At 39.0% G+C, this 21,750-nt stretch overlaps 1 protein-coding gene across 1 annotated transcript; it reads right to left on the bottom strand.

Annotated features, from left to right (window-relative positions):
• Nucleotides 1–17,973: 17,973 nt before the first annotated feature.
• Nucleotides 17,974–20,078, bottom strand: LOC145813179 (uncharacterized). The gene is made up of 2 exons (XM_082908450.1): nt 19,762–20,078; nt 17,974–18,565 (listed from the first exon to the last, which is right to left on the bottom strand). Exons 1-2 carry the CDS (start codon nt 20,076–20,078, stop codon nt 17,974–17,976), a joined length of 909 nt encoding a protein of 302 aa, XP_082764576.1.
• Nucleotides 20,079–21,750: the final 1,672 nt, after the last annotated feature.

The raw sequence follows: 21,750 nt of genomic DNA, 5'->3' as shown, positions 1-21,750 counted from the left end.
TTCTCTCTCTCTCTCCCTATATTGTGCTATATTGTGCTTGAAAGTGATTTTTCTTCACATATTTGCATACACTTCCCTAACCAAAGTTGTATATCTTTGGGCTGAGGTCCTTTGGAACTTATTTTTGGGCTGTTGGAAGGTCATTTGAGCCAAGAAAGTGGCTGTTTTGCTGTTGTGCTTCAAAGGTAATCACTTATCCCCCTTAGCTTGTTTTGCATACTAGCTTTGCCATAGTTTTCAACTACTTTGGGGCTATTTTTTGGGGTGGTGTTGAACTAAAAAAACTTCTGTTTTTCAGTCCTAAAATTGGTGGTTTAAGCCTTGTTTGGTTAGGGGGTGTTTCCCCCTCTTTACTCCTTGGCTTGTAAAGCCTTTTGAGCCATATTTCAAGGCATTTCAAACAGCCTTTTTCTTGGCCCTTTAACTACTAAATTCCAGGGGAATTTCAGTGGTAGAAAACTTGTTTTGAGGTCCCAAATAGGAGGGGGTGGCCTCCCCTCATTGTCTCTCCATGCTATGCCTAGTTAGCCTTGCAAAGTAGCATGTTTTTGTGACTTGTCTTAGCTCGGTTTAAGCATGTTTTTGCCACTGATTTGCCATGTTATAACTCTGTTTTTGGCTGGTTTGGTCACCTCTTGCATGCATCTTACACTTGTAATGTAAATCCTACTTGCTAGCCTAACATGCTTCATGTCTTAGCCTATAATTCTAGCATGAATTGGCTCCACTCCAGCATGTTTTTGGCCATTATTTAACATGCTTTAACTCTGATTTTGGTTGGTTGGGTCACCTCTTGCTTGGTTTTTGCACTTGTAGTGCAATCATGCTCATTAACCTAGTGTACTTGGTGATTTGGCTTATCATTCTAGTTTATTTTGGCTACACTCCAACATGCTTTTACTCATATTTTAGCATGCTTTAACTCTGTCTTGAGTGGTTTAGGTCCTTTAAGGCTTGCTTTGCATAGCTATAGCATGATAGGCTTCACTAGTCTTGTGTTTTGAGTCCACTAGCATGCTTTGCTTGGGTTGTTTGCATGATATGGTATCATATAATATGTGATTTCAGAGCATGTTTCACTGTCATACTCTCATGTTTATCACTCTTTCATTGTGTTTAAGAGTTGTGCCTTTATGCCTTGTTTGTGAGCTAATACAAGAGCATATCTTTCTTGCCATCTATGTTGCAAGTCTAACATGTTTTTGCTACTGTTTCGACCTGCCTTAGGTCTGTTTTGTGTGGTCAAGGTCATTTGAGCATTGCTTAATATGGTTGTAGTGTAAAGGGGCTTGACTAGCTTTGAGTTTTGGGGCCTTTAACATGTTGTGTATGTGATGTTTGCATAGTATTGCACCATTTGGCATGTAATTTCAGTGCATTTAGTGTAGACACACTCTCATACACTTCACTTCTTCATAGCTTTTGAGAGTTGTACCTTATGCTTTGTTTGTGAGACAACACATGAGCATGCATTTCTTGCCTTTCATGCTATCATTTCAGCTCATTTTGGCCACTGTTTTGGCATGCATGAGGTCTGTTTAGGGTTGGTTTAGTCCTTTGAGCATTGTGTTGCATGGTTCTAGTGTTGTGTCCTTCACTAGTTTTAATGCTTAAGTCTTCTAGCATGTTGTACATGGAGTGTTTGCATGTTAGAGTCTTGTTTTTCATGCCACTTTAGCACTAACAAATCTGCCACCTCCCTCATTTCTTCAGTTTTGATTTGTTTTGGGGATTGGTTAGTCTTGAGTTTGAGTTTAATGCATAGGATTGAGGCTTGTGCTTAAATGGCTTTAACTCTCTTTTGAGGGTTCCTCCTAGCCAATGGCATGGTCTCTCCTATGCCTTAAACCATTCTTTTGGTTGACCTCCTCTCCTTAGAGGACTTGCACATTGGACTTAACCAATTAAAAAATGGATTGGTAATCTTAAAATGTGTAAACAAGAATTGGACAAGTAAAACATGTCAAGATAAACATGTTGCATTTGCATTGCATTGTGTTCAATCGGACGTGATATTGAACACAAGATGAATTGGTTCATTTCATACTTGAAGTGATAAAAATGAGCCAATTCTCTTTGTCTCCATTGCCTTTGATCACTCATGATAAGGCCGTGGTCTTAGTGTCCTTTTTGTTGTGCATTTATTGAATGTGTACAAGTTGGGTCTTAGACCATTATGCATTCAAAATGCTTGGTTGATGGTCTTGGATTCAATTATGCAACTCCTTTAATGTTTTGAGGTGATAAGGAGTGGCATGGTACGCAGATGCCCTCGGGAGACCCTCCATTTCCTCTGTTTTTGTGCTCTGTTGTAGAATGGTGTCACAGCACACCAGTGGCCGGCAGTGCCACATTGATGGCCGGCACCCTTCCATCCTTGGCCGGCAGAGGCCCACTCTTGGCCGGCAGCCACCGTTCATGGCCGGCAGGCCACTGGTGCACACCCCAGCTTTGGTTTGGTAAGTTTCAGTAGCTAGTTCTTCAAGACACCCTACAAACAGAGCCTCAAGAGGGCAAACCGGAGAGCTTTTCAGGGCGGAAACCGAGGCATGCATGTTCAAACTTCTTCAACTTGCTGGGGCAACATAGTTTAAAGCTTTGCTTGTTAATTAGCATCTCAATTTGTGTATTTAATTAATTTGTTAATTAATTAAGTGTTGTAATAATTAGTAAGTAGTATACTAGTTATTCCTTTTGGTTTGTAACAGTCTAATTAGTTTAATTAGATTAGTTGGTTAGCTTAGCTTAGATTAGCTTAGCTTTTATTCGGACCCTCCGTCGAGAGAGCACAAAAGTTGTAATAAGGATGCATGTGTGTGTGCATGTCTTCCAACCCCTATTTCTTTCTCCCTTTTACTTACCGCTTTCGATGGTTAGTTTAGAGCATATTTCAATTAGCATACTTTATGCTTTGCATGCATGCATCATTCATTTGTCTTGCATGCACCGAGCTCGGCGCATCATTCAAACCGTAATGTATTTTAATACACCTACTTAAATACATGTTCAACAGCATGTTATCAAGTGTCACATTCATATGCCATTTCAGACAGCCGAGCCTACTTAGTTACATCTTTGCATGTGTTGCATTAGGCATACTAAAATAGTTAGGATCATGCATGATTTCTAACTAGCTTCTGTTTTGGCTCGGAGTACACTGTAAGTGTTTACGCTTTAGCATCTTGCATGAGTGTGAGTGTTGCCATGTTAGCATGCTTGCCATGAGGCTATTTGCTTAAGTGCTAAACTGCTTGAATGCCTGTGGATGAAGGCTTGATTGCCTGAATTGGAATAACTCGATGATTGTGAGTTTTTTAAGCCCACTTTGCGGAGTGGCAAAATCATGTTTTAAACCCCACTTGAGGGGTGGCAAATCCGCACTTTAGCCTACTTGCGAGTAGCACTTTCAAACTATTTTAAAAAACAAACATGAGTTGTTTTGTTCCAATTCTCGTGATCGAGTCTATACTTGTGTACTGTGCGCATCACGTAGTAAGTTAGCTAATAAACCGGAATAAGAACACATGTGTTTTCAAAACAACATATCATGTTTAGTAGAGGCCGATCCTTTGATCGGGCGAGCGGGTGTGCTCATTTTATGACCTTCCCCCCTCGTACCCAAGTTCTCGAGCCGAAGCAACTTTGGTGATGACGGACACGTGGCCTTAGGCACGAGTCAGGGTTTCCTAAATTTTCAAAAAATAAAACATTTAGGTGGCGACTCTGAAATCTGGCAAAGCAGTCCATGTTTGGCGCTTTTTATTCAAAATTGATTTTTCAAAACCAATCGCCGGATTTGGACTCTTTGGTGATTTATCAGTCTTACATTGCACTTTGTGAGATTAGATTCAGAACCGTGATAGGAGTCTGAACTGTAGTAGCTAGAACCCAATTCGCGCCCTCTCCGAAAGGGGGCTGAGCGGAGAGAGTTTCGGGGTGGTCTACAGCTACATTTAGAAAAATAATACTAAGGAATTTTTTTTGTGTTACATTGATTGAAGTATTAAGTTTAGAAAAAATACACTAACAAGTTTTTTGGGAATGTTATGCTGTTACGTTTGAGAAAAATATACTAAAGAATGTTTTAGTGTATTACATTAGATTGTTATGTTTGGAAAAAACACACTAAAGAATTTTTGTGTGTTACACTGATTGGAGTGTTACGTTTACGAAAAATACGCTAAAGATTTTTTTTTTTTTTTTTTTTTTTTTTTTTAAGTGCTACGTTGTTACATTTCAGAAAAGTTTTGGTGTGTTATATTGGAGTATTACATTTTTGGAGTATTACGTTGGAGTGTTACATTTAGTGAAAATGCACTAAGGAATTTTTTTGAAGTGTTACGTTTAGTAATTTCAACATTATGAGAAAACTCATATTTGTCCCTCAAAACATAACACATGCGCGTTTATACTTAGCCCTTTATGTAATTCACGCTAGAATGCGACATTTGAGTCTATAAGAAATGGATGATCAAACAGTTTATAAGATCACTATTTGGGATTTATTGATACTTCACTCCAAAAATTTATGATATAATATTTATTTTATTTCAAATTAAAACATTCACTACTTTAGCTTATATTTCTAGGTTTTGAAAGTTGTTTTTTTTTAGTTGTTTTTATGGTTAAAAATATAAAGTGAGAAAAAATTGAAGTATTTGAATTTTGTTTTTTTTGGGTAAACTATATCGGTAATTCCTATGTTTTACCTTTTATGTTATTTTGGCTCCTACACTTTTGATTGGCACAATTTTGAACTTTCCTTTTAAAGTTTGTGTCAATTTGCCGTCAATGTATTTGACTGAAAATAATTATTGAATTAGTTGAGGTTAACACGCTGAGGTTAGAAAATTTATAATTTTATTTTAAAAAATATGACACATGCTATTTACATACATATTTTTCATAAAAAAAAAATGTTAAGAGTTGTAATCAATTAGACTAAATTGAAACAAAATTATAAATTCAAGTCAAAATCAAACTAATTGAAATTACAAGGATCAAAATGATACAAAGACCAAAATACAAGACTACCGTTGCAATTTATCCTTTGATTTTTTATAAAAAAAAAAAAAATACACATGCGAAAAAAATAAAGAATGAAAATGAATATTTAATTTTTTTTTACACTTAGCACCGGTATACTTTTATCAAAATTTGACTTTTGATTTCTTTACTTTCAATTATAACAGTTAATTCATTATATTTAAAGTCAAGTTGGAATGTTACTCTTTCGTTCATCTACTGTTAATGAAATTGACGAAAACTAAAAATAAAAGGACCAACGTGAAATTTTAGTGATAGTTTAAGGACTAAATGAAATTTTGATAAAAGTATATAAATGGTAGTGTGATTAGAAAAATATCATCTGTGACTCACATAACAAGTTTTGCCAATCTTATTAACATCAAATGCATGGAAGAGTGACATTTTAACTTGACTTCAATGATAAATAGTTGACTATCACAACTAAAATTAAAATAACCAAAGTGTAATTTTGATAAAAGTATGTACGTGGTAAACATAATTAACTCTACGTTTAATCTTCCTCACATTGGGAGGATTCAATTTGGATTTGAATTTTGATTATTTGAAGTTGGCCATCCAATTTGAGAGAGCATTTGGATTTGGTGAGCATTGATCTCGGTAATTCAAATTGTTTACTTTTTAAGACTGGTTGTGTAAAATCTTCATCTAACAAATTAAAATGATCAAACATTGATAGCGATATGTTTAAATTATATTAAAAAATAAAATAAAATGAACGACAACTATAATTTTAAGAATATTTTTCTATTTTTTGTAATATAAATGCAATTCGAATATATAGCTACTAATATCCGATTATTTTGATTTTTTACATGAATATTTTACTCAGTGAGTCTTAAAAAGTGAACAGTATAGATCACTAAATCTCTCAATTCTATATTATTCCTATGTTCACATAACTCAAGCCATGACAATTGTTTTGAATACGTTTTATAAACTGATATTTTTACTTATTACGAAAAGACGTGTAAAGAATTTAAAACATGATATAACTCAAATAAATTAATAAATAAAATAAACAGCATATTTATGGTCTTGATGCATTAGCATAATTCTAGATTTTCTTCATAATTAATAGTAGTCAACTTAGGAACTTTAAAATATTTTGATGATTCACTAAGTGAGCACTCACCAACAAATTCTCTCTTGTGTTTTGAACTTTTCTCACTTGATCTTGCGGGTCAAAAATTGTTTTATATGCTCATCCAACAAATTATTTGGGCTTGCTTCTCTCTTGATCACTTCAAAAATTTCTTCTTTCATCCTTCTAGATTCTTGGAGACTTTTCTCTCCCTTTCTCTTATGCTTGCACCACTCAAGTAGTCAAATTTAGTTAATAAAGTTTAAAATAATTAATAATGAGTGTCTTAAAGACAAGAGTTTTATAGACAGTCTTACTAATGATTACCTTAAGAATATTAGTTAATAAACTTTAAAATAATTATATATTTTTACGACATATTTTTCATAAAAAATGTATAATTATTTTAAATTTATTAACAAAGTGTCTTTAAAATAGTCGTTAACAAAATGTATACGTGATCATAATGATCATCCAAATAATAATAGTCAACTTAAAAACCTTAAATGATCTCGACTCACTGAGGTTCATCCATCATCAATTTATGACACATCTTCCAAAAAAAAAGCGTAATATTATAATAATCACCCATTTTTATCATTTTATATTATTATATAATATATTTTTCTAATTGTCAACACTGAAGATATACATTAATAATGAGACTTATTATATTAATATTATGTTTATAAATAAGATAAATGGTATTTAATGTGATACGTGTAATATTATTGTTCAAATAATTATAGACTAGTTAGATATTTTGAAAAGCACAACTATACATTACCAAATTATTTCATTAAATTCTTCACTTTTGGGGTAGTGCAAATTTTAATTTAATGGGTACTACATATGCATATATTTTTATTGCATGAATATACATGAGGTGAAATAAAAGGGTGAAAAATAACATTTTTTTATTGAGTAATACTATATAAACTAACAAATCTTAGAAATGATTATTGCTTATTAATATGACACTTATCATATTGTTAAAATGTCTTATTTCAATATTCAGAGTTTCATTATTCCAACATTATTGGAATGTATTGTCTTAATTTTCACTTAGATTTAGCATTCAAAGAAAATGAGAAAAAGGTTCCACATTAACATGATCGTAAAACAGCAGGCTCTAATGTACACTCATAAATATGATGAATGCATGATTTGGACCATGAAATTGTGCTTTCTTTCCTAGTGATCTTAGTTAGCGTCTAATATACATTGGAGCTTGATGATGCAATGATTCCAACAAAGGATGGGTCGGGGCTAATCCACGCTTTCAACAGGTCTGCTGACCTTGAAGTCCACAGAGTATTCCTCTAAAAAGGTCCAAAGGGAGAGGTAATCCCCTGGCGGTCACTCCGACAATCGAGTTAGGATAGAGTAGATTGATTATGTCGAGAGAGAAGAGGGGGATGAAGAATTTGACCTTTAACGTATCTCAGGAGCTTCCTTATATCCTTTACTTATCATTTCTTTGTCCATTCCAGACTGTCTTGTTGGCCAAAAGTCTATATTCTAGCTTTGTATCGTTCATGGTGAGTCTGTATCCTCTGGCATGAAGGGGTTGTCGCATTTAATGCTACGAGAGCCTCATTAATGGCTGATGTGTGGGTGCAATAACTTTGCAGGAGCTTTGTCTACCTGCATGGTTGATTCCCTACCTAACAGGTGTCCAAATGCTATTGGTCTTGGTCCATCATTGGTTTCTCAAGGTTAATAGGCTTTAATATTTAGTTTGTGGGCTGGGTCCTGAGTTGTGGGCCGGACCCTCTTGCGGGCCCATCAGTATCAGTAGTCCTTTATTTCCAAGTGTAGCTTTAGTCCAACGAAGGGAATAGGAAAGGGCGGCTAACCGAAGGAAGGCCAACTGAGGAGGTGGTATAACAGATTGGGCAACCGTGAGGAGAGCCAACCACAAAGGCGGCCGAGCGGGATGACTGACCGCAAGGATGGCCGATTATGAAGGTGACCGAGCGGGATGGTTGACCGTAAGGGTGGTCGATCATGAGGGTGGCCGAGTGAGATGACCAACTGTAAGGAGGGCCGATCGCGAAGGTGGCTGAACGAGATGACTGACCGTAAGGATGGTCGACTGCGAAGGTGACAGAGCGGGATGGTTGACCGTAAGGGTGGCTGACCGTGAGGGTGGCCGACCGCGAGAGTAGCTGAACAGGATGGCCGACCGTAAGGAGGGCCGATCGCGAAGGTGGCTGAGCTTGATGACCGACCCTAAGGAGAGCTGAAGAGGTAGTGACGGCGCACGGGGCTCGAGGAGCGAGTAAGCACGTGATGATATAAAGTGAATTAGACGGGAGAGAGAAAAGAGGAGAGATGGGGTGACGGACGAATCGTGACCGTATATGTGGGGCAATCGGGGCCAGTGGTGAGGGAGGTGAAGCGTTAGTAGAAAGAGAAGGGTTAGTATAGGATGTGGGAAAGGCGGGGTTTTAACTTGATGAAATTTTCAAACTGGCGAATTTTAATCGCGATCCTTGGAAAATAGACAAACCTTGGGCCTTTGTAGTGATACGCTGTACCTACCTGATTTCGAAAAATCATCGCATTCCAGATTTGAGTTCCTACATCGTAGTGAACTCTCATTTCTTTCAGATTGCAGATTTCCTAGCGCCTGTTACCGAAATGATAGTAAAAAACGTGACGGAGATGGCTCAAGACAAAACAACATCCATAGGATTAGAGTCGTTAGGAGAGGATGATGCAGTAGAGTTAGTGGAGCAGTATAGGGCGGAGAGGGGTGTGGAGCGGTCAGTAGGACCTGTGCCAGCGGCGATGATGGCAGCGGTCCAGTCTATTAGTCAAGTGGCCCCTAACCACTAGCATACGAAGGCGGACAAATCTGTGTTAACGACAGAAGATCTGGAGGAGATTTGTAGTAGATATCAAATTCTGGCAGAGGTGGAATTGAGAGTGCCAATGGCGAAGGAGAGGGTGTCGGACTCACGGTCGATGGAGTTTACTTTGTGCGAAGAGGCGTTGCATGAGGGCCTGAGGTTGCCCCTCCCGTAGTTAGTGATAGACGTGCTAAACCGCCTGGAGGTGGCCACAGGGCAATTAATCCCGAATGCGTGGAAGATAATATTCGCCTGTGCAATCACGTGGCCACGGGCTACTGAGAGAGAAGCGATGACGGTGGATGAATTTTGTTCATGCTACAAAGCCTCAGGACAGCAGAAGACCTAGGTGACGCTGCAGGCGGTGGCGGGGAGAGGACTGGTGGCGGGGTTGTCCTTGTCGGTGAAGGGTTGGAGGCCGAGATAGTTTTACGTGTCAGCGAATGGCAAGAGGGGGGTACGTATGAGTTGGAAGGTTCCCACCAAGTCACTGTAGCGAAGAGGAAGGTGAAGTAGGTGAAGGAGTGGAGGGAAAATGAGGGAGGGAAAATGAGGGACTAAAGTGGGACGACCTTGTCCAACCTTCGACCCTATTTGCCCTGAACCTAGGGCTTGAGCCAACCGAAGTAGACCCAGCTCTAGGAGAGGTGGAGATAAGAAAGAAGGTGTAGGAGATGGAAGACAAATGTGCTTTCGCAAGGGCCGAAAAATACAAGGAGCAGCAATTAGGCCCAGTGCCTAAGTTGGTCACAAAGAGGTCGGTCAAACCACGACCGAAGCCCTTGGCGAGAAGAACTTAACCGATTTCGTGCCGTTGCAAGCGCTGGTAGACCCGTTGAAAGAGAAAAGCGAAAAGGAGGTGGAGCTAGTATTGAAGAAGAAGATGAGGAAAGTTATCACAAAGGGCGGAGAAGAAGGGTCCTTGGTGAAGAAAATGAAGGAGGGAGCGGCGGAGAGGCCCCCAAAAGTAGGGGAAGAAGAGACCAGGGTTGGTAGGGAGTAGGGAGTTTGGCCGGGCTCCTGATTAGCCAAGTGAGAAGCGGAATGGATAAGTAAGAAGGGTTGCCAGAGGGCGATCAACTGACAGACTTGCCCCTAAGGACGTGCCCTTCAAAGAAGTGCCCCCAAGTCAAGAGGTGGGGGTAGGGCGGGCGAGCAGAGTAGAAAGGGGCGCTGCGTTGAGTATCGCCATGCACCATGTTTGCGTAGTGGTAGGCTGCCTAGGAGGTGATGGGGGATGAAACGAGGGTGGCCACAGACCGCCTGTGCGGCCGTAAGGAGTGTGGCACAATTTACAGAGGTCGATCTCTTGAGAGGATTCTGCTCAGCGCAGATGGAAGCAGTGACCCTAGCTGTTGCCTTTCTAGGCAAGGCGGTGGGGCCGAAGGTGGAAGCGGAGCCACTGACAGCCCAGTTAGAAGAGGTACGGACGCAAGTGCAAAACTTAATAGGGAGATGGTTAGTTGGAGAACAGCAGTGTAGACCGCTTGTGTAAAGGGTCTAGCCTACACTCAGAGGGAAACACTACAACAAAAATAGTCTTTAGAGACGAAAACTAATGACGAAATTTTTTTTTGTCACGAAATACGTATCTTTTAATGACGAAAATCATATTTCGTCTCCAAATGTACCATTTTTGGAGACAAAAATAAAATTTCGTCACCAATCTAAATCATAATAAAAAAATTAGGTGACAAAATTATTTTTCGTCATCATTTATATTTTTTTTGTCACAAAATATTTTCCCGCTAATATTTTCGGAGGGTGCCAAAATTTTGAGACTTTTGGTGACGAAAAAATTAGTCACCAATTATAAAATTATTAATGACGAATATATTTTTATCACCAATAATTTTTAATATTTTAATATCATTTGGTGACAAAACGGTTTTTGTGGCCAATATTTTTATCTTTGGTGAAGAAATAATTTTGTCACCAATAAATAATTTAGTCACTAAATATTTTAGGAGGGAAATAAAAAGTTTTGGCGCCTCAAACACACACAATAATTTCTCGGTTCAAACCTATTTCTCACGCACACACACATACACACACGTTATACTCGGTTCAAACCTATTTCCCTCACTGCCGCTGCTACCATTGCATCAACCCACCGCCGACAGCCCTCACTGCCGCCGTTGGTTTCTCCTACCCTTGCTGCCGATCGTTAGCCCCTCCTTTTTTTACCGCCGCTGCTGTGCCGATCGGAGAACACCACCGCTGTTAGTCTCTCTCTCTCTCGATGCTCCCTCTGATGTATTTTTCTGATGTATATGCTCTGTATACATATGAAATATGCCCTATATACATATAAAATATGCTCTGTATAATGCTCTGTATACATATAATGCTCTGTATACAAATTCGATGTTCCAATTGGAAACCCAAAAAAAAAAAAAAAACCTAGTGGAAACTTGTTTTGAATTGGATTTCTCCTAGGTACAAACAATGATGTGCTTGCTGGATTATCAATAGATAGGCAATTGATGCTTTAATTTTTTATATATTAAGTTTAATATAGTTTTTAAAGAAATTAGAAATCTATTAGGAGCAGATTATCAATATAGAAGGGTAATTAGAAATCTATTTAAAAGGAGCAGATTATCATATTAAGTTCATATATACTCAATACTATAAGTTTGAATCTGGGTAAGGGGGTTTTGATTTGGGCTAATGGGAATCGATATGAAGGGAATTGGGAAGATGGTGTTCCTAAAGGAAATGGGGTTTTTGCTTGGCCTGATGGGAGTTCTTATCCTGGGATTTGGGGTGATAATTTGCATAATCGGCAGCCTGAGAAGCCGTGTTTCGTGTTGCTGCCGTCCAGGAAGAGATCGTCGGTGGATGGTGGGAGAGGTAGTTTGGCTGAGAGGAATGCCAATTTTTCCCGAATTTGTATCTGGGAATCTGATGGTGAAGCTGGGGATATTACTTGTGATATTGTAGACAATGTGGAGGCTTCAATTTTTTTATAGAGATGGGATTGGGGTTGGGGTTGGGAGTGAATCTCCTTGTGGAGGAGCTCCTGCTGGGCAGTAGAGGAAGAGTCCTTGTTGGTATGAAGGCTCTGATGTCAAGAAACAAGGGCAGATGATATCCGAGGGACATAAGAATTATGAATTGATGCTTAATCTCCAACTGGGTATCAGGTTGATTATTGGATTGGATTCTTTTGCTTTTGCTTTTACATCTGTTGCATCTGTTGACGTTATTTGGATATTGGGTTTTACTTGGTTCGTTTTGTGTTTTGTGAAATTCTTATTGATTTGTAGATACTTTGTTGGGAAGCATGCGTCCATTACACGGGCGCTTAAGCTAGCGGATTTTGATCCCAAGGAGAAGTTCTGGACTAGGTTTCCAACTGAAGGATCGAAATGCACACCGCCACACCAGTCAGTGGACTTCAGATGGAAGGTCTACTGTCCCATGGTGTTTAGGTATATACTCTATAAGAAATTCAACTGAGCATGTTGTAGGTTTTTTTTCCCGGATTTTGATTTGAAATTGATTTGGTTTAGTTATTTTTTGGATCGCCAAATTTTGGAAGATTGAACTCTCATTATTTCATCAACATCATTGTGATAATTGCATTGTTGGATATTTAGACATCTTAGGGAAATGTTTGCAATAGATCCTGCGGATTACATGCTGGCTATTTGCGGAAGCGATGCCCTTAGGGAACTGTCCTCCCCTGGCAAGAGTGGATGTTTGTTCTACCTAACACAAGATGATTTATTTATGATCAAAACTGTGAAGGAATCTGAAGTTAAGGTTAGTTGCCCATACCCAACATGTCATTTAACCAATATCTAAAATAGAGAGATGATAGAGCACTCAAATATAGAGATTGAGTTTGGTTGTTCTTAATTTAACAAAACATTTGAATCTGGGTTTATTAGAAACTTAACATAGATTTGAATCTGGGTTCATGACATAATTTCCATATGATCTATATACTCTTAATCATTACTTATAAAAGGAGGATATATATCATATGGAAATTATGTCATTTGTAAAATTTGATTATAAGAAATAACATAACTCAATACTATAAGGATCGTAACTTAACTCAATATATTATGTTTCTATGCTAATTTAGTAGAAATTTCTTCTTCAACTAAGATAGTGAACTATGCACGTAAAATCCCGAGAAACATCACAAACACTGAAATATGCACGTGGCTCCCAAATAGGAAACTACTTTAACAAATTATATTACTTTAACAACTGGACGTGGGTTCCCACTACCTATATATTTTGTGTACAAAGCGAATAAACACTGAATATGGGCAATGTGCTGGAATTGAAGAGGAGATTTGACCAGTTCTAATTTGGGGTTACATAATAAAAAACTTGCCAATTAGTTGACATTGACTGAGCCCTGGCTGCAGCTGTCTGAAATGTGACATGGTAGGAAGTGATTTTAGTTTTGTAATATATGTATTTATATAAATGGACAAGTTATGTATGACATGTATACTTGTCAAGAAAAAAGAAACACAGGTTTTGTTTGTAGAACACATGAAAGATTATATGCACATGCACAGGTTCTATAAACCGACCCTCTGTTCTATGTTCATTTTGCAGGGAATTTCTTTCCTTGAGTCCTTTTTAGGGTGTAAAAATGGAGTGAAAGCAATCACCGCATTGTGTCCTCCAAAGCCGAATGAGTTAGAGATAGCTATTACAAATAAAGAATAACATGATAGATTAGTTGAAAACATATGTTTGTGGGAGAAAAGGAGCTATATGTTTCATATTGTTTAGAGAAAATCCTATTGTAATGCATTATCATTTTGTTTCTTTGGTTCATGTTTTAAAAATTGACATGTGTAATGTGTGGTTGATGGTATTGTGTGTTCAAATTTGAAAGCAACTTGTAGGATGAGTAATTCACTTGCTCTCTCTCACACACACATACATAACATCAACGGGAATATCACAAGTGAATTTACCCATTTTTAAAGTTATAATATGTTTCTGGTAACATAGTATGTATATATTAAAAACTTGTCTTTTTACTTTATTTTAAAACTCTTCAAGGCTGCTTCAAATTTCAAATCTTGCAATGCTCAAAAGCCCATGTTCTTCCACAACCATATATCAACAATAATGATTTTTTTTTATTGATAAGTGGAGTTAATTAAAAAAAAAAAGAAACGCAATAAATCATCAGAGGAGTTGATCATAAAACATTTAAGTAATATTTGAAGGTTCAACTTGTTACACTTTGTCTCTCGGATTATGATTATTTAGATTCAAATTGTTATAAGCGTATGAGTTTGTGAGCGATATACCAGTCAGCTGCAGCTGCTGTAGTATTAGCTACTCTGTCTGTGGACTGTGATCTGGGCTGCAGCTGGCTGCTGTTTGCTGCTGTGTCTGTGGACTTTGGCCTTGGCTGCAGCTGACTGCTGTGGCTGCTGCTACTGCTCTGCCTGTGGCTACACTGCTGCTCTGCCTTATCAAAAGATCCCATTGTTTAGAATTATGGAGCAACTTGATAGTTTTAGAATTAGGGAGATGCTGCTGCTCTGCCTGAGCTGCTACTGCTGCTGGTGCTTTGCCTTATTGTTATAAGAGATAGAAGGTGACTCATTTGTAGGATAAATATAGCTTCCATATTCTTCATTCAACATATGATCATGGTCATGGCGTATTTGTACTATTACTACCACTGTTGTAAGGTTTCTCTGCATACTCTACCATATCTAAAAAGTAATAAAATTCTATACATCGATATAGCAAAAAATAAATAAAAATACAAATATGGTTAGGATGTCTATGAAAAAATATTTTTAGAATTTGCAATATTGCATAATGTATAACAATTAGAAAATCAAATGTAATATATGATTAATGCAAGACATAATTATGTTAAGCATCAATGATTATCAATCCTAATTGGATTTAAAATATATGCAATACAGGAACATCACCTCTTTTAAGAAGAGGATCTCTTGTCTTGATTTTTTTTCCATGGAAACCTTCACTACTCTACAATATGATTTAAAATTTTTGCGCGAAATATTAATTCAAGGGATTGGAACTTCCTTGTTATGAAATATTTGGAGTTAAAATATATGCATTACAATTCGAAACATTGGGATTATGTTTTTCTTCTTTTATTTAATGGTGAATAATTATATTGTCTATATTTTCCAATTAAAGTTGAATTATGTTATATAGTTGTAGAAAATGGTCAAAGGAAAAAGACAATGGCTGAAACCAGAAATTATCAGAAATTATCACGAACACTTTGTGAGGAATCAACATAAGTTGTGAAAACTTACAGAACAATCATAGGACTCTCGGTTGGAAAACATTTAGGCTTGAAAATAGGCCGTTAGGGAGTAAAATTTTGAAATAGTCGTTACAAGGCCAAGAAATATTATGAACACCTTGGGAGGAACTAATGTAAGTTGTAAAAATTTACGGAACAAGCACGGTAAAAATTTGGTTTAAAATTTACTTTGAAATTTTTATTTTTTTCTCTTATAGGTTGCATATTAACATATTTAGTGAATGGTTACCTTAACCTTTTGTTGTTGTCTTTTTTTTCTTTTTTCTTTTTTAAATGGCAGATTGGAGATGAACGAATTTGGTAACCTGCATAGCAAGAGTTTTTTGTTGATATTACCAGACACATCCATCACAGTGTAGTTGTACTTTTTGTTGATATTACCAAACATGTATTTTGACTATGTTGTTGTGGGCTATGATTATATTGTGATGGATCTTATCTTTTTGTCGATATTTTATTGAATAGATTAAAATGAACAGGTTTTTGTTGATATTACCAAATGAACAGGTTTTTGTAATGATTTGTAATGGATATTATATTCAGCAGGTTATTAAAATGCACAAGTTATTTTGATTGTGTTGTAGTTTTTGATTTTACTAAAATATGTTATAATTTGGATGTTATATATTAATTTCTTGATACTATGAGACATGTATTTTGCTTGGGTTGTTTTATGATAATGAACAAGTTAATTTTATATTGATTTGTATTAAATATTTTATTTAATAGATTATTAAAATATACAGGTATTGTTTATTGAAAAAAATATATAAATTGCAAATATAACCCTCCCCTCAATTTTTAAAAATTATTTATTATTGGTGACGAAAAAAATTGACACTAAAACTTTCTAATCCCAACAAATAATTTTGTCACACATATTCACTATTTCATCACTAAATTAAAATATTTCTTGACAAAAAGTTTTCGTCACTGAAGGGTCTTTTTTTTCATCTTTTGGTGACAATATTTTCGTTACTAAAAACTTTATCACTATTTTTAATGACGAAATATTTTGTCATCCAAAATAAATATAATAAAATTTTATTTAATTTTGGTGACGAAATGGATATTATAGATGACAAAATATTTAACATTTAGTGACGAAATATTTCGTCACCAAATGCCAATAATAGGTGACAAAATAAATTTTCGTCACCGGGTACTTTTAGTGACGACGAATTGGGGACGAATGTGGTGACGAAATTATTTCGTCACGGATCAATTTGGTGACGAAAATTTCACTATTGGAGACGAAGTGATTTTGTCATTAAAGTACCATTTTGTTGTAGTGAAAAAAAGATGGAGGTGTTGGCGGTGGTGCAGAGTTACTTGACTGAGCGCGCCAGAATGAGCCAGGGTGAGGTTACGTCCGAGCAGTCAGCTGCCAAGTCTGAGATGGAAGTGGTGCGCCACATGGTGATATCACTAGAGTTTGAGCTGGCGAGCGAGCAAAAGAGGACTGGCGAGGGTCAGCAAGCCTGTGCCATTGCCAAAGAGAGATTATAGGAGGCCCTTGTGAATAATGAAGAGTTGTGCGGCTCGGCCGTGAAAGATAAGGAGGAGGCGGATGCATGCATCGCTGATTTGGAGAGGGCCTTGGAAGAAGAAAAGGCCAAAATGACAGAGTTGGTTAGAATGATGGTATCTGAGAAGGTTGCCTATCCAGATCTGTGTACTGCGGCAGTGGAACAATTTAAGTTGTTCTCAGCGTTCCAAATGGCCATGGATACAACGATGGCGAGGAGCTTGGCCAGAGAGGGAGATGGTGGTGCTGGACCATTAAATGTGGCCGCTACTGAGCTGGTGGAGGGGCAAACCAAAGAAGAGATAATTCAACGGTTTCAGTAGTCAGATTATTATAAGCACGAGATGAGCATGTATTGGGATAGTGGCTGGACAAGCTTTAAGTATAGGGCGGAGGAGCTCTTCTCAGGCATTGATTTTAGCAGGGTGAGGCCAGGAGAAGGGGACATTGCCCAAACCCCGCTGGATGAGGGCGTCGAAGAAGAAGATTTTGAATCCAGTGAGGGCAAGGAAAGGGGAGATTAGGCCTAAGTGTTGTTCGTTTTGTGTTTTGGTTGAAGTTGTGTTTGTTTGTTTGTTTTGTTTTGTTTTGTTTTGTTTTGTTTTTTTTTTTTTGTGAGAGCTCATTGTAGAGAATGGTTGAAATTTGTAAAGAACTTATGTTTACAATTTGGTAAAGAATTTGTGAAGAACTTGTGTTTACAACTTGGTAAAGAATTTGTGTTTATAATGAATTTGTGCACGGTAGGATGTAAAATTTGGTAATGAAATTGTTTATAAATGAATTAGACGAAGCGTGTAACTATTTCATGTACCAATTTGCCAAAACGTTGACAAAACGGCTTGTTACTATAGTTTGTAATAAAGTTAAGTTATAAAAACTGCTGTATGTTTCGCCTTTGGGAGTGTGCTCAGTCTGGCTGATAGTATAAACAATGGAGAGAGCAGAATGTGTTTATCATTGATGCGCAGTGGTGCCACTATCCATGTATACATTGCATTGAAATGTCAAAAAACAGGTGGAGCTGCTAGTAAAAGGAACAAAACAATGGGGAAGAGCTACATGTCATTAGAAATATTGCTTCAAGTGCTCAGCCTTCCATAGGTGGGGTAAGGTCTTAGCCTTCCATGTCTTTTAAACGGTAGGTGCCTGGTTACGGCATGGATTTGACAATGTAAGGTCTTTCCCACTTAGCCACTAGCTTCTCTTCAGTGGGGTTTTTGGTGGCAAGGGTTGCTTTTCGTAAGACCAGATCTCCGGCTGCAAACTCCCTGTGTTGGACTCTGTGATTGTAGTGCTGCTTTACTTTCTGCTGGTACGAGGCTAGTCGGACGGAGGCTGAGTCTCGTAGCTCTTCAATGAGGTCCAGATCAACCCTCCGAAAGTCTTTGTTTAGTTGTGGATCAGTGTGGATAACCCTAGGCGTTGGTAGGCCAACTTCCACGGGGATGACTGCCTTGGCATCGTATGTTAAGCGAAACAGGGTCTCTCCAGTCGGAGTTTTGGCGGTTGTCCGATAGGCCCAGAGCACGTTTGGCAACTCCTCTGCCCAGAGGCCCTTAGCAGTTTCCAACTTGGTCTTGATGATTTTTAGTAGGGAGCGGTTGATGACCTCCACCTGACCGTTAGCTTGAGGGTGGCCTGGGGAAGAGAAACAGGTCTTGATGTTGAGTTCATCACAGAATGCTTTGAATTTGGCATTGTCAAACTGTTTGCTGTTGTTGGAGACGATGGCTTGAAGAGTCCTGAATCGGCATACAATGGACTGCCAAATGAACCTGGTAGTATTTCGCTCAGTAATTTTGGCAAGGGATTTTGCTTTTACTCATTTAGTAAAGTAGTCAATGGCGACCACGACGAACTTTACTTGGCCGCGGCCGGTCGACAAGGGGCCTACAAGGTCAACGCCCCACTTGGCAAAGGGATAAGGGTTGCTAAGTGTGATCAGTTCTGTTGGAAGGGCATAAGGGATGTTGGCGAAACGCTGACATTTGTCACCTTTGAGTACAAAGTCGATGGTGTCTCGATTGAGTGTGGGCCAAAAGTACCCCGTGCAAAGGATTTTTTGAGCTAAAGACCGTCTCCCAAAGTGGTTGTCGCAGACTCCTTCATGTATTTCTTTCATGACGTAGGTGGCTTGATCATTATTAAGGCATTTGAGGTATGGCCGTGAGAATCCTCTTTTATACAAGATGTCTCCGATAAGGACATAATTTGACGACCGAATCCTGATCTTGGCGGCCTCCTTCTTGTCTGGGGTAGTGTTCCCTGTTCTAAGAATGTGATAATGTCCTGGGCCCACGGGATAGGTTCATTCTGGAGTAGATAGATCACTTTCTGATTTGGTGAAATTGCTAGATGGGTCAGGTACTCAACTCGGATGCCATGGCAGAGGTTTGATTGATCAACTGAGGCTAACTGTGCCATTTTATCTACTTAGGACTTCTCTGACCTAAGAACATGTCTGATATGAAAGCTGTTAAAGAGGCAGGTCAGAGGAAGAGCAATGTCCCTGTATGATCGCATGGCTTCCTCCTTTGCATCAAACTCGCCCGTTATCTGTTCGACTACCAATCGAGAATCGCTAAACACTCGGAGATAGTTGACTTCAACGTCTCTAGCCGGGCAGAGACCCGCTATGAGGGCTTTATATTCGGCTTAGTTGTTACTTGCCGCAAATAGGAATCGAAGGGCGCGCTTGAAGTATTCTCCTTCTGGGGTGTTGAGGATTAAATCAGCTTCACTACCCTCTTTGCAGGATGAACCGTCGACACTAAGAGACTAGGAATGGGGGTCTTCCACCTCAGTGGTGACGCGTGCTAGTGAAGGGGGTGTGTTCGGAGTGAGATTGGTGAACTCCAAGATAAAATCGGCGACGGCCTGGCCTTTGATAGCTGTTTGGGGTTGGTAAGAGATTTCATACTGGCTTAGTTCAACGAACCATTGCATGAGTCTGCCTGATGATTTTGGTTGTTGCATAACCTTTTTCAAAAGCTGGTCAGTGAGGACCACTATGGAGTGGGCTTGAAAATAATTTCGGAGGCATCTGGAGGCGATGACAAGAGCGAGGGCAATTTTTTCTAACAAGGGGTAGTTCTGTTCTGCCTCTCGAAGTGCACGGCTGATATAGTAAACCAGGTGCTGGATGGAGCCGTTTTCTCTGATGAGGGCATCACTAACTGCGGTATTGGAGACGGCTAAGTAAAGGGAGAGGGTCTTGCCCAGCAATGCTTGAGAGACGAGAGGAGGATTAGCCATGTACTACTTTAGTTGTTGGAAAGTTTTCTTGGAGTTGGTGTTCCATTCGAAAGCCTGCGGGAGAACTTTGAAGAATGGAAGACATTTGTCAGTTGCTCGGGAAATGAATCAGTTGAGGGCGGCGACTCTACCAGTGAGCCGCTGGACCTCCTTTACCATTTGGGAAGATTATATTTTGATTAGGGCTTTGATCTTCTTCGGATTGGCCTCGATACCTCTGTGGCTGACCATGAACCGCAAAAACTTACCAAATCCGACGCCAAAGGCACACTTTTCTGTGTTCAGTTTCATCTTATACTTGCATAGGGCTTGGAAGGTCTCTCGTAGGTCTGTTAGGTGATAGGAGAAGAGTCTGCTTTTGACGAGCATGTCATCGACGTAAACCTTCATGTTCCTATTTCTTGAAAATGGCATTAACTAGACGTTGGTAAGTGGCTCTTGCATTCTTCAGACCGAATGACATCACCCAGTATTGGTAAGTTCCTCTGTTAGTAATGAAGGAGGTATGTTCCTTGTCAGCTGCATGCATTAAGATATGATTATAGCTGGAGAAAGCATCCATGAAGTTGAGCATCTAGTGGCCGACCGTTGCGTCGACTAGTAGATCGATTCGGGAAAATGGGTAGCTAACCTTAGGACAGGCTCGGTTGAGGTCGGAGTAGTCGACGCATAGTCTCCACTTGCCATTGCTTTTGTAGACCAAGACTACGTTGGATAGCCATTTGGGGTAGTCTACATTTCTAATGAACTGGGCTTTCAACAGCTTGTCCACCTCAGTGGCAATAAGGTTGTTGCGTTCTGGATGAAAAGTGCGATGCTTTTGGCGGAATGGTCGGAACTGGGGCTTGATACTAAAGCGATGGTAATAAAAGAAGGGTCGATACTTGGCATGTCTGAATAAGTCCAAGAAAAGACATCCTTATGCTCAGCTAAGAGGGCCGTGAGGTCGGCCTTGGCCCGAGAGGACAGCTGGCTGCCAATCTTAGTCGTTTTTGTTGAATTGGTGGGGTCAATGGGTATTTCGAGTAGTTCTTCCACTGGTTCACCTCTAACTAGCTCTTCATTGTCTCGAACATCAAGGCCTTCGATGATTATAGCCTCCTTCATTTTGACTTCCTTTAACGAGGCGACGTAGCACTCTTTGGCCACCGTCTGTTCACTCCTCACTGTGCTGAACCCCTGATCGGTCAGAAATTTCATGGCCAAATGGTAGGTAGAGGTGACAGCTTGAAGGGCGTTGAGAGCAGTGCGACCGAGTATGATGTTATAAGTAGAAGGGCAGTCGATGACAAGGAAAGTAAGTAGTGTGGTGGACTACCGTGGATATTCTCTTATGGTGATAGGGCGATCGATGAAGCCTATGGAGGTCACTTGATCTCCGGTGAAGTCGACTAGTGGGGTTTGGAGAGGCGACAACTTTTCTCCTCCAACCTTAAGCTATTGGTAAGCGTTGAGGAAAATGATGTCGAAAGAGTTGCTATTGTTGACAAGTACTCATCTGACTTTGTAATTTGATAAGAGAGCGGAAATGACTAGGGGGTCGTCATAGCAGTAGCGAATACCTGTGCAGTCTGCCTCTGTAAAGGTGATTGGTTTAGACCATTGCTTGGGCTGTTTGTAGGGGCGGTCCAGTGTTGTTACTTCCTTATCAGAACCTTGTCTGATTTTTCTG

Source organism: Camellia sinensis, chromosome 15, assembly GCF_055761805.1.
Source record: "Camellia sinensis isolate YWXY chromosome 15, ASM5576180v1, whole genome shotgun sequence".
Taxonomy (NCBI): Eukaryota; Viridiplantae; Streptophyta; class Magnoliopsida; order Ericales; family Theaceae; genus Camellia; species Camellia sinensis.
This window is presented reverse-complemented; position numbering and strand designations above follow the sequence as displayed.

What these genes read in the sequence shown, in the direction of transcription:
- LOC145813179 (XM_082908450.1), bottom strand. Translation starts at nt 20,078, where the DNA reads ATGGCTAATCCTCCTCTCGTCTCTCAAGCATTGCTGGGCAAGACCCTC. An exon ending in TCAGGCAGACTCATGCAATG is followed by an intron (nt 18,566 to 19,761) that starts GTTCGTTGAACT and finishes ATGCCGATTCAG; the next exon opens with GACTCTTCAAGCCATCGTCT.